Here is a 13,322-nt window from a genome sequence, read left to right as displayed (position 1 = left end):
AAACAGTCTGATGAATGTTGCCATTAAAAAAAGATCAATAGAGACTGACGTGCTACCTACCGTACTAATGAGGCATCTAATAGGCCTTTTTATTTTTAGAAAGAATATGTTATATAAGTTAGTAATGTGGGTGTTATTTTAGCTAATATTTTTGTTCTACCTACAGGTGACAAGATAAACATAGTACAGAGATCACACTTTAACATATTTAAAAAATTGTTTCACATATTTAGATGTGATTGAATCATAATGTTGAAGAAGTAATTTCAAACCACTAAAATCTATGCATGGGTCCCATTATTAAGAACAAACTAGGGAATTCCCATCATGGCTCAGCAGTAACAAGTCTGACTAGTATCCATGAGGACTTGGGTTCAATCCCTGGCCTTGCTCAGTGAGCTAAGGATCCGGCATTGCCATAAGATGTAGTGTAGGTCGTAGACATGGCTCGGATCCCGAGTTGCTGTGGCTGCGGTGTAGGCTGGCAGCTACAGCTCTGATTTGACCCCTAGCCTGGAACTTCCACATGCCTCCAGTGCAGCCCTTAAAAAAACTAAAAAAGAAAAAACAAACAAGTTCATATTTGCTGTGAACATCATAGGAACTTGAAAACTCGTGTTCACTAGGAAGACCAAAACTAGGCCAAAAATCTTTTTTAAAAAAGGATCTTTGAGAAAATGCAGCACTGAATGGCCTACAGAAACAACTGCCTGTATAGACTGACCACCTACAAGGATTAACAGCCCTCTATCATGGGACTTGACCCCCAACCCCTCCTTGACCTTCCCCTCCTACTTCTTCATCCTTCCTGCCACAAGCTCCAGCCATAGATCCTTTACAAGCCTAGCACCACTTCAGTCAGGGCTGGTGCCATCTTGAGCTCAGCCCAACCTCCTCTGATGCCTTAATACATCTCTCTTGCTTTTAAAAAGAAAAAAGCAAAAGGAAATGCAGCACTGGAGTTATGTAGTTAATGTTTAATACCAGAATAGCACAGGGAATTTAATGATGCCTACTATTAGCATAAGGAAGGACTCTCCAGCTGTCAGGAGATAAGTGGTGTGCCAATTATCAGAGTGAATACTAAGATATGGAAGGGGTTTATTTTTTCCCTACATTCTCTAAAATAACTTCTCTGATATGCAATAAGTGATTTGGGCCCTGTAAAGTTTTGCAATAACATTAATACATTTCCTTCTGAGTTCTGACTGCATACAACACCACACTGATTTTTACAGCATCTGTTAAGGTTCTGCATTAAGATTGTTACACAGTTCTTATAACAATAAAACTTTCCTCCTGTGGACCGTCTGAATAAAAGACTAGAACTTTTCTCACTTTACAGCAGATAGAATTTTTTTTCCCCATTACTGCTTTCAGTAAAAATCTTTCCCCCACTGAAGTTTTCCCACAACTCACAGCGTTCCCCCTCAGAATTTGTCTTAAGTTTAGCAATGTCTGAGCTCTGATTTAAACTCCATTATATAAACTGAATTAATGTTTCCTTTCCACTGTTTTTTTTTTTTTTTCAAACATAGCACAAGAGTTGAGCATTGATTAAAACCTTTCTCGTAATCATCAACAGCATTCATAAGACTTTTTTTCTGGCAGTGTGTCTGTTACTGAATAAAGTTGGTGTACACACCAAAGGTTTTCCCATATTCATCGCATTTAGAGTGTCTTCCCCAGAATGGACTGTCTCATGATTAACAAGATCAGAGAGTTGGCTGAAACTTCTGCTGCACTGAACACACCTGTGGGTTTTCTCTCCGGTGTGGATTCTCTGGTGTTCAATAAGATCAGAGAATGTGCTAAAGGCTCTCCCACACATATCACATTTATATGGATTTTCACTAGTGTGGATTCTTTGATGGTTAATGAGATCAGAGCGCCGACTGAAGCTTTTGCCACACTGATCACATGGATATGGTTTCTCCCCAGTATGGATCCTCTGATGTAGGATGAGAGCTGAGCACTGACTGAAAGCCTTTCCACACTCGTTGCATTTGTATGGTTTCTCCCCAGTGTGGATCCTCTGGTGCTTGATAAGATCTGAGTTCTGACTGAAACTTCTGCTGCACTGTGTGCATGCATATGGTTTTTCTCCAGTGTGAACTCTCTGATGAAGAATAAGGTCGGAACTCTGACTGAAGGCTTTCTCACAACAATTGCAGTGATAGGGCCTTTCCCCAGAGTGTACTCTCTGATGTTTAGTGAGGTCTGAGCTTTGACTGAAACTTTTATTGCACTGACTACATGCATATGGTTTCTCTCCAGTGTGTATTCTTTGATGTTTCACAAGGTCTGAACGACGACTAAAACTTTTCGTACAATCATTGCATGGATATGGTTTCTCTCCGGTGTGAATTCTCTGATGGAGAATAAGGTTTGAGCTCTGACTAAAAGTTTTTCCACACTCATCACATTCATAGGGTTTCTCACCTGTATGAATTCTGTGATGTTTAACAAGGTCTGATCTTCGACTAAACATTTTACTGCACTGGTTACATGGGTAAGGCTTCTCTCCAGTGTGAATTCGTTGATGATTAATGAGATCTGACAGTCTACTGAAGGTTTTGCTACACTGACTACATGGATAGGGTTTCTCTCCAGTGTGAATTCTCTGATGCAGAATAAGGACTGAACTCTGGTTAAAAGCCTTTCCACATTCATTACATTTATAGGGTTTCTCTCCAGTGTGGATCCTTCGATGTTTAATCAGGTCTGAGTTCTGACTGAAACTTTTGCTACACTGATTACATGGATATGGTTTCTCTCCAGTGTGAATTCTCTGATGCAGAATAAGATCTGAGCTCTGACTGAAGGCTTTCCCACACACATCACATTTATATGGTTTCTCGCCAGTGTGGATTCTTTGATGTTTTATAACATCAGAACTTTGACTGAAATGTTTATTACACTGGTTACAGGTATAAGGCTTCTCTCCAGTATGGATTCTCTGGTGTTTAACCAGGTCTGAGCGCTGGCTAAAACTTTTACTACAGTGATTGCACTGATAGGGTTTTTCTCCTGTATGGATTCTCTGATGTATAATAAGATCAGAGCTCTGACTGAAGGCTTTCCCACATTCATCACATTTGTAAGGTTTTTCACCAGTGTGGACTCTATGATGTTTAATAAGGTCTGAGCTCCGACTGAAACTTTTAATACACCAATTACAAGGAAAGGGCTTCTCCCCAGTATGAATTCTCTGATGCAGAACCAGGGCTGAACTCACATTAAAGGCCTTTCCACAGTTATCACATTCATAGGGTTTCTCCCAATGAGTTCTTTGATGCCTAATAAGGCCTGTTCTCCAAGCAAAGCTTTGCCCACATTTATCACAGTTATGGTGTCTTTTTTTAAAAAGGTTCTGATCTTTACCATTGAAATTCTCCCCAAATTCACAAAATTCTCTGCATTCAGAATCCTGGAGAACATCATCTCTGGAGTTGTCAGACTCTTCAGTCAATGGTTTAATTTTTGCTATAATTTCCTCTTCAGAAGCCAGCTCTCCAACCTTGTCCTTAGTCTCACCATCTAGAACAATAAACAAAATCCAAATGGAATGTGTTCTCCATACTGTAAGAAAGCTTCAGTAATGGATAGAAATAGATCAGTATTTACCTATAAAATGCTGTCACATTACAGGACTGCTCCAAAGCTCTGAAAATTATGCTCTGAGAGGGAAACTAAGAGGAATCAACAAGTAATGCATAACCGTTTACTGAAGTGGCATGCCAGATATGTTCTGTATGTTTGTCATAGGAGATCTGGGAATACTGAAACCTAAACACAGTGATTAGCAAAGTTTGACTATATGAGAGCTAAAATATAAACAATTTAATGACACACATAAAGTAAGCAGTATGAAAGCATACCTGGGCAAGGGAGAGGGGAAGGAAGTGAAAGGGAGGGAGAGGAGGAGGAGGGAGGGGTAGCCAGGCTGTCACTATGAGTGTATACCAACCAAGCTGGTCACTACCATTAGGGGAAAGAAAGAAGTATCATGCCCAGGAATTGTTAGGAAGGAGGCCTGAATTTTCAAAAATAGGTCTACATAATCCCCTACCTCTTTTGTCCTCATTATTAGAAGACAGTGGACAAGAAAACATGATCCTTTTGGGAACAGCCACAGTCAGTGACCAAACTTCTTTATTAAGGTGTGTGGACCAGAAAAAGGATAGGGAGGTAGGATCAGAAATCCTTTTTGGAGTTCCCATTGTAGTGCAGCAGAAACGAATCTGACTAGTATCCATGAGGATGTGGGGTTGATCGCTGGCCTCTCTCAGTGGTTTGGGGATTTGGCGTTGCCATGAGCTGAGGTGTAGTTTGCAGACTTGGCTCAGATCCTGCATTGCTATGGCTGTAGCGTAGGCTGGCAGCTGTAGCTCTGATTAGACCCCTAGCCTGGGAACTTTCATATGCCGAAGGTGCAGTCCTAAAAAGCAAAAAGAAAAAAAAAACTTTTTTGAATTGATTTTTTAGGAGGTTATGCCTATGCTCAATAATACCAGATGCTGGTAATGGTAGAGAACATGGGAGCTTCATTAAAATTCTTGACTATCAACCCATTGTTAGGTGGTATTTACTATAAAGGCACACCATTCAGACTGCAAATGATCTAGAGCATTCAAAACATGACAAAGATTAATTTCAAGGGCTAGAGTCCAAAATCCCAAGTCTCCAGTGGAGGCTTATCCTCTTTGTCAGAGGCAAAGGGTGCTGGGAAAAGTAAAGTATTGGTATAAATCTCAATGTGTATGTACTGAATAATACAAGCAATATGATTGTCTCGTGGAGTTTACAATACATATGTAGAATTAAAATACACGGAAAAAATAGCACAAGAGGGAGGTAAACAAAACTAAAATATTATAAAAATAGTAAATTAAGATTAAACTGAAATAAGTCAAATGTGTATGTTGTAATTTCATGGGCAGCCTCTTTTCAACCTGGGTTCTTCAAGAAAATAAATCAGAAAATAATCTGAGTGACTACTTTCTCAAGTCTCCCAAAGATGACAGATAGCTAGTATATCAATAGATGTATAGGAGAGATATTAATACATTACTTACAGTGGGCTTGGTTCTCTCATAAGAATCACATTTGGGAAGTGCTGCTATGAGTGACCATTAAATAACAACAAAAGGATTATAAACAATAAGCTAATAGGGGAAAAATGGGAAAAACAAAAAACTTGATAATGTAAAATTAGGTACACAAGGAGAAAAAAGAAAAATAAAAATGAAACAAAAGATAGGATAGATAAAAATGAATAAGACGGTACATTTAAATCTTAATATCGACTCACATGTAAATTAACTATTCCATTAAAAAAGAAAGAAAACCAACAGCTAACATCACACTTAATGGTTAAACATTAAATGCTTTTCTCCTAGGAACAAGGGAACAAAACAAGAATGCCCTCTCCTATTCAACATAGTACGACTTCTATTCAACATTCATAGCCAATGCAGTAAGGCATGAAAAATGAGACATATAAGAACATCAAACTGTTTTATATATTATGCAGTCATGTATACAGAAAATCCTAAGTGTCTCAAAAAAGTTATTAGAACGTGTAAATGATTTTATTAATACAATACACAAAAGCTGTTTGTATTTCTGCATACTAGCAATGAATAATTAGAACCTAAAATTAAAAATATTTTTTCAATTACACCAAAAAATGAAATACTCAGAGACAAATTCAAGAATATATGTGTAGGAGTTAACAAATCCGACTAGGAACCATGAGGTTTTGGGTTGGATCCCTGGCCTTGCTCAGTGGGTTAGGGATCCAGCATTGCCGTGAGCTGTGTGTGGTGTGAGTCGCAGATGTGGCTCGGATCCCACATTGCTGTGGCTCTGGTGTAGGCCGGGGGCTACAGCTCCGATTTGACCCCTAGCTTGGGAACCTCCAAGAAAGAGGCAAAAAGACAAAAAAAAAAAAAAAAAGAATGTATGTGTAATAACTGTAAAATGAAAAGTACAAAACATTGCTGAGAGAAAATAAAGACCTATGAAATGTTTCCCAAATTGATCTAGGGATTCAATGCACCTCAGTAAAAATCTCAGCAGGCCTTTTTCAGTGGGGTGGGGTGTGTGTGTGTGTGTGTGTGTGTGTGTGTGCTGTACCTGCAGCATGATGAAGTCCTCTGGCCAGGGATTGAGCCCACACCACAGCAGTTTGTTGACAGGGCCAGATACTTAACCCTCTGAGCTGCCAGGGAATTTCCTATGACTTGCTTTTTTGTTCAACATTACGTTTGAAAGATTCTTCGACAATCATATGTGTAGCTGTGGACCATTCACGTTTCACTGCTATAGTGAGAAATATGCCACAATTGATTCAGACATTCTCCTTCAATGGACAAGAACATTTTGTCCTTTTAATCAATGCTGACACGAATATGCTGATACATCTGTCTTGGTACACATACGCAGGTGTTTCTCAAGGTTATATAAATTTAGGGTCAAAATTGTCAGGTCTTCAACTTGACTTTTCCAAAGTGGTTAAACAAATTCACACTTCCATCAGGTGTGTATAGTTCACATTGTTCTATATTCTAACCAACACCAAGCCTATTCACTGATTCACACTGCAATCAGGCTTTTATCCCTATAACTCCATCAAAACTGCATTTATTAAAGTCCCTCATCTTGACAAATTCTTTTTTTTAATGTAATTATTTTTAATGTCCAGAGTTTATAATTCGAGGACCAGAGCTTTCTCCGAGATGCAAGTTAATAAACTCTCAATTGGCCTGTGAGGCCAGTAGGGACACTTTTTCTTGTCTAATTTGGTTTCTGGGAAGACTTCATTCAAGTCCTCAATGGTCATCTGAAATGGAATTATGTTCTTCGTCTTGTCCAGCTCTTTCTCATATTCCTCAATCCTGGTCTTTGAGAGAGACAAAAACTCAGCACACCTTTTCACATCTTCTCTTTCTTCAGCATCCACCTGAGCAGTATATTTATCCTCTGGCACAGGGTACTTCAGGGCATTAAACTTCTTTTCAAAGTCATCTACCAAGCCAGCCTTTGCCATGGTAGCCTTATGGTAAGCCCAGTCAATAGCAGGTGGCTTCTAAGGTAGAGCAGCCAACCTGGTGGAGAGGGTCTTATTCCAGGATTTCAGGGAGTTAGCAGTGGCCTTCTGGTTTCAAGGTATGATCTCCCCAAAGGCTACCTAGTCAAAGGCTTTTAGAGCAAGTTTCCGCCCAGCCATCTTGGGATCCTTCACGGACTCTGGAGGCCCACTGACAAATCCAATGTTCTGTTTTCAATCTTATTCTTGATTTATTTGACTTAGTTGATTGCTATTTTAAATCGTTTGCTTTCATCTTGTTAACTTATCTTTCTCATATTCTCATGGAATAGGCAAAGTTATCTTTACATGTTATCCTGTGTAAAGAACTCCCAATAGATTCCCATTTCACTGGGAATAAATTTTAAGTCCTAACTATGGCTTAGAAGGTTCCATGTGATCTGGTTCCTTTCTTTCTTTTTGCTGTCACTGCCTTCTACACCACCTCTATTACTTGTTTACTCAAGGCTTACTCTTTTCCTGCTATATCTAGGGGCCTCTGGCTTTTGCTATTCACTCTATCTGGAAGACTTCTCTCAATCATAAAGCTTTTTCTTTCACTTTGTTTATATCTCTAACTAACTATTACCACCTCAGAGAGGCACATGGTTGGTAGGCTCTGTGTTTTTAAGGCAACATATACCATAGTAAATGTGCTTGAAATGACCAATTTGAGTAACTTGTAGGGTTGCTACTTTGAGTGAGACTTGAGGTATAAAAAAAGAAAAAGGCTCTGCAGTAGGACTACACTGCAATGCAAGCTGTCCTGACACATGACCTTATTAACTAGGATTACAAATGGTATTGGGAGTGTATGAAAGCAGTCAGGGTAGCTATATGGAGCCTCTTGCAATCCTTTATGAGAACCACAGTGGAGTAAGGCCACACTCCATCTTTTTTTTTTTTTTTTTTTTTTTTTTAGCACTGCACCCACAGCATATGGAAGTTCCCAGGCTAGGGGTCGAATCAAAGCTACAGCTGCCAGTCTATGCCACAGCCATAGCAGTGTGGGATCCAAGCCATGTCTGTAACCTACACCACAGCTCATAGCAATGCCAGATCCTCAACCCACTGAGTGAGGCCAGGGATTGAACCCACATCCTCATGGATCCTAGTTGGGTTCATTAACCACTGAACCCCAAAGGGAATTTCCAGGCCATACTCCCTTCTGTCAGCAATAATTTTCTAAGTAAAAAACATATCCTGGCTTGCTCTTAGACACTAATAGAGACTTGATGCTTGACCACAGGGCACCAAATAACTTACAAACTGACTGCTGTGTACTATGTTATTTGGTCCATCAACTCATAAAACTGAACATACAAACCAATATTCCATTAAAAAAGCAAAGACAAATAAATTACATGTGCTAGCAGATTCCCATAGTACTTGTTCCTATTGCTCCACTACCTCTCTTCAACCTATATTCATGGCCCCATGGGAATTCCCTATTCCCAGTTAACACAGGAGGAAAAAGTATACAACTGGCTGATAGATGGGCCTGCCTGGTATGTGAGCACCAGCTGAAAGTAAATAAGTTCCACTTATACCCCTACGCAGAGGTGGCCTCAAACACACTGATAGAGGCAAATCCTCCCAATGGGCAGAATTTCAGGTATACACCTGGTTGCCTCCCAGGAAGGCAACACAGCCTAAGATACGTGTATATACCAATTCACGGGTAATGACTAATGGGTTATCTGAATAGTTAGGTACCTGGAAAGAACAAGATTGGAAGATGAAAAGTAAGGATTCTGGAGGAAAAGTATAAGGATGAACCTCCTAGAATGTGCAAATAAAGAATATATTTGATAGCACTGAGAACTATGTCTTGATACTTATATTGCAAAAGAACAAAGGGCGGGTGAAATAAATGTATACATGTAAGAGGAACTTGGTCCCCATGCTGTACGGTGGAAAAAAATTAAATAACAAGAAAAAAAAAAAAGAATATATTTGTGTTCCAAGTGAATCCTCACCAAAAGGCATTCACCATGGAGAAGCCTCTCAATCAGATGGACATGGCAATTCATATTATAAATGTCAATCAGCTTTCTACCAATATTTTCCCAATGGACTCATGTACAAAGTGGTCATGGCAGCAGGGATGGATGAGCTCAACAATATGGACCCCTGCTTATGCCTCTTAATTCTTTCATTTCTAACAAGCCCAGTTAATGGTACACCTAAGTAACCTGAAAGAGACAGCATCACCAAGGACTCAGATCATCCAAGAAAGGAGGTTTGTGTTACTTGACTAGACAAAGAGCTCTGTGCTACTTAGATTCTGGCAGAAGGTAAGGGCAATATGGAATGAGTGATGGAAGACAGTTATGACTGTCAGCTTAGGCTCGGTGTAGGCTGTTCTCCATTTCTTGTTAATTTCTGTAACCCTGCCCATCTTCTTCATGAAACTTTGGATTACCCAATTTGATTGAGCCATCTGTTTCCTGCCAGAATCCTAAGATATACCCTGATTTATTTTCTCCATACCCATTACCACTATCTGATACTATTCTGTATATTTATTTATTTCCTATTTCCCCTACTAAAATATAAATTCCTTGAGAACAAAGGCTTCTCTGACTAGTTCACTGCTATATCCTCAGAACTTAGTGTCTGGCACAAAGTAAACCCTCAATAACCAATGATAATATTATATGGTTAATAATAACAAGCTATGATCTTATTAACTAAACATTTATCAACAATAACATTGGGAAATTCCCCTGTGGTGCAGTGGGTTAAGGATCCAACATTGCTGCAGCTGTGGGTACAGGTTCAATCCCTGGCCCAGGAACTTCCACCTGCCATGGGTGCCACCAAAACACAAATAAACAGTAACATTTAAGATAAACAGTTATCGACATTAAATATCTGTTGAATAGTTAATTTAAATTTTGCTCTGTGCCTTTCTATATTTTATGTATGTACTTTAGTATAATTATATTATCATAAAAATGTAATTTTGTACACACTCTAAGGGATACAAACACATATAGTATGTCAATTTATGTAAAACAAAAAGGAGGGGGTGCAATTCTGCAGTGATTCTCAAGAAAGACAAGAGCTAGATGCCTTAGAATAGATTCTTAAGTGTGGGGAGAAATCTTCAGGATGTATTTTCTAAGCCCTAAGGAAACTACAAGTTGGAAAAGTGCTTATTCATGCTGATGTGGAACTTAGCCATAAGTAACTATAAGTAAGGGGCTAGAGGGAACTGGCTCAGCAAGTCATGCATTAACTGAGAGGACAAGGTGTCGACCTTGGAAAACCTGGTCATCTCAAGTCAGAAAACTGCTCCAGCAAGCACTGACTGTTCCTCAAGATGCTATGCATAGAGAGCTGACCTTTTCATTGCCCTTTACATATAGAATGTAAGAGTAAAGGTAAGAATTAAAATACAATGTGACTGGAGGCAGAGGGTCTTGGGGTTTCTGCTTTCTAACATTTTTTACATTCCTGAGAGCACAATAAAGATGGTGAGGCATTGATATTCAAGGCTCTTGATCCATGAGGTCTTGAGTCCCAGGGTCCCATCTTTAAACTTTATTCTGTCCATGTGTCTTTCTTTGTCGCAGTTTAACATTTCTTAAGCTCTGCAGCACCCATCCTTCACCCCCTCCACCCCGGCTGGCTGAGCTGGTCTCAGCTTTTAAGGAAAGACAAATTCTAAATACAGGAGAAGCTAAGTAAAATAAAGATACTCCAAAACTAAAGAGAGGCAAAAGATTTAGAGTAAAAGAAAAGGACAATAGAAGGTGAATTTCATAGGTAAAATAGCAATAATAGGAGGACCAAAATCAAGAAGCAGCAAAACATGAGGAAATGAGAGCCTACACAACTTCTGAACAAAGTCAGGATCAAAATTATCTTACTGAAAATAACAGTGACTACCAATCATAAAGAATCTACTACCAGCCACGTATATGCTCAGAGCCTTACATATGGGATCTCATGTAGTGTTCATGGTGTCTGTTACAGTAGTAAAGGCTCCTATCTCCCAATATCTATATCCTTGGGTAGTTGTTTCCCATAATGACTCTGGAATGGTCATGTGACTTGCTTTGGCCAATAAGATAATAACAAATGTAATGTAAACATAGGTTAGAAAGTGCTTATGCATCAGGGCTTGCACTCTCTCTGATTTTATTTTTTTATTTTTTTGGTTATTTATTATTATTTTTTGGGGGGCCACACCCATGGCATATGGAGGTGCCCAGGCTAGGGGCTAAATCGGAGTTAGGAGTTGTAGTCACTGGCCTATGCCACAGCTACAGCAATGCCAGCAATGCCAGATCTGAGTCGTGTATTCGACCTACACCACAGCTCATAGCTACGCTGGATCCTTAACCCGCTGAGCAAGGCCAGGGATTGAAACTGCATCCTCATGGATACTAATACTAGTCAGATTTGTTTCCACTGAGCCACAACAGTAACTCCTCTCTCTGATTTTAAAAACTAGCTGCCCTGTGAAAAAGACTAGGTATGCCTGCTGGAAATACATGACCCAAGCCATGGCCAGCACCAACAGTCGGACAGATATGATTGATACCAACTTAGACTCTGGCCTTAGTTAACCATGAGGGATCCCAGAAAAAAACTGCCAGCTGAACCCAGCCCAAGTGATGACCTACAGAACCATAAGACAATAAAGTCTTTAAAAATGTCTGATGTTTTAGGTCACTAAGTTTTGGGGTTTTCATTATGGAGTAACAGACATAATCCTCACGATAACTTCCAAGGTAGGAGTTATACCTTTATAAGGCAAGGAAATAGAATTATTAAAAAAAACAAAAAACAAAAAAAAGTAGGTAACTTACTGAAGCTAGTAAATGACAAAGCTAGTTTCTGAATCCAGGTGTCAGACTTTTAACTACGCCCCCAAAGTACATGAGAAAGACCGATGACTTGAAAAGATTTTGAAGGGGAAACTCCAAACACTGACAGATTGATGATAAGGTGATTGTAATACGGAAAATGGATGACACTGGGGACTTAAGGAGAGGAAGGAACCCCAAGAGAATCTGATTGCCAGAATGGACAATAAAGCCATGGGCTTGGAGCACTAAAGAGATGCTACTATCTAATACAGTGGGGGGCAGGCAATGAGAAATACCAACAGCACTTGAAGACACAAACATACCAAGGTAACAGTGACCCCCACCCCAAGCCACTAATAAAGACATACTCTGCTTCTCACCTAAAAGAAAGTGGTGTTCTTGAGATTCATACTTGAATTGGCTCTCCATGGACTGCAGCTGTACATTCGACATCTCAGGGAACAACTGGAGAATTACCATTTCCTCAGTGAGCTTTTATGATCCACGTAGAAGTCTGAGACCTGGGGGCAACTGAGTACCAGCGGGCTTGGAAAGGAATCATTGTGGAGGACGGAGATATGATTTCTGAGACTATACCGCCAGAAAAATCCTTTAGCTACAAAAGAAGTAAAGGAGAAAACAAAATCTCATTTAAGTTTCAAGTGCTGTTCTCTCAAATTTACTACGCTTCCTCCCTCATCACCAAGGAATCAGGCATCACTCCTCTTGGGCGTGTATTCTCCATTCCAAGTTTAGAGATCGTCAAAGATAATGGGGGACGGGGGAGGGTTAAGGGTACCGAAGTAAGGATATAATTGGAAATATAAGGCAGAGGAGGGAATTTTGGAATTTGTCCTAGCGGTTAAGCTCTTGTTATTCGCTGCTCTTCCTACACCAAAATGAAACTACAGATCCAACAAAACGATCTCTTTCCCTCCTTCCGTTCTTCGCACACTCACTTTCAGGTTGCTCCTTCCCAGCACAGTCTGTTGATTCGCGCGGATGCATCCAAGCTTCTGAATTTCACCTGCTCCTTGAATTTCTGGTGTTCATTCAGTTGAACCCAAGTGAACCCAGGGCCTGGCAAGGGCTGACCAGGTACCAAAAGCAAATTGACCAACTGTCTGTGCCCAGAAACTGCGCCTGGGGGTCACGGCGGCGGCCCTGACTCTCCATGGACTCAAATAACCGCACAGGTTTCCCTAGCAGTGCTACGAGGCCGTTGGGGAGGCGAGATCACCTGACTTCCTCTGCCTTCCATGACCCGACATCACCCATACCTCGATGTGTTCGCCAGGTTGCCCTCAAGCCTCACCCGCTGCAAACCCTCCATCACCTCCGCCGTCACCCCGTCCGCTCTAGGAATTCGGGAGGATTGCTCAGCTCTATGGCTCGCGGTCTCGCAC

The 13,322-nt window shown here is 40.3% G+C and overlaps 1 protein-coding gene and 1 pseudogene across 3 annotated transcripts in view; both read right to left on the bottom strand.

The window, feature by feature from the left end:
- Window positions 1-957: 957 nt before the first annotated feature.
- ZNF397 (zinc finger protein 397) overlaps window positions 958-13,322 on the bottom strand; it is a 51,998-nt gene continuing 39,633 nt past the window's right edge. The window contains exons 1-3 of one of the 3 annotated variants that reach the window (XM_047794120.1): window positions 12,876-13,289; window positions 12,297-12,532; window positions 958-3,540 (exon numbers count right to left, since the gene is read on the bottom strand). In XM_047794120.1, the coding sequence (XP_047650076.1) occupies window positions 1,589-3,540; window positions 12,297-12,396 (2,052 nt within the window). In that variant the 5' untranslated portion in view covers window positions 12,397-12,532; window positions 12,876-13,289 and the 3' untranslated portion in view covers window positions 958-1,588. Of the gene's footprint in view, window positions 3,541-8,637; window positions 8,646-12,296; window positions 12,533-12,875; window positions 13,290-13,322 lie in introns of those variants that run through there. The other 2 variants (XM_047794121.1, XM_047794124.1) reach the window with 2 other exon arrangements.
- Window positions 6,207-7,249, bottom strand: LOC125134613 (ATP synthase subunit d, mitochondrial-like; annotated as a pseudogene).

Source organism: Phacochoerus africanus, chromosome 8, assembly GCF_016906955.1.
Source record: "Phacochoerus africanus isolate WHEZ1 chromosome 8, ROS_Pafr_v1, whole genome shotgun sequence".
Classification (NCBI taxonomy): Eukaryota; Metazoa; Chordata; class Mammalia; order Artiodactyla; family Suidae; genus Phacochoerus; species Phacochoerus africanus.
The sequence above is the reverse complement of the archived record's forward strand: the minus strand, read 5'-3'. Positions and strand labels throughout refer to the sequence as shown.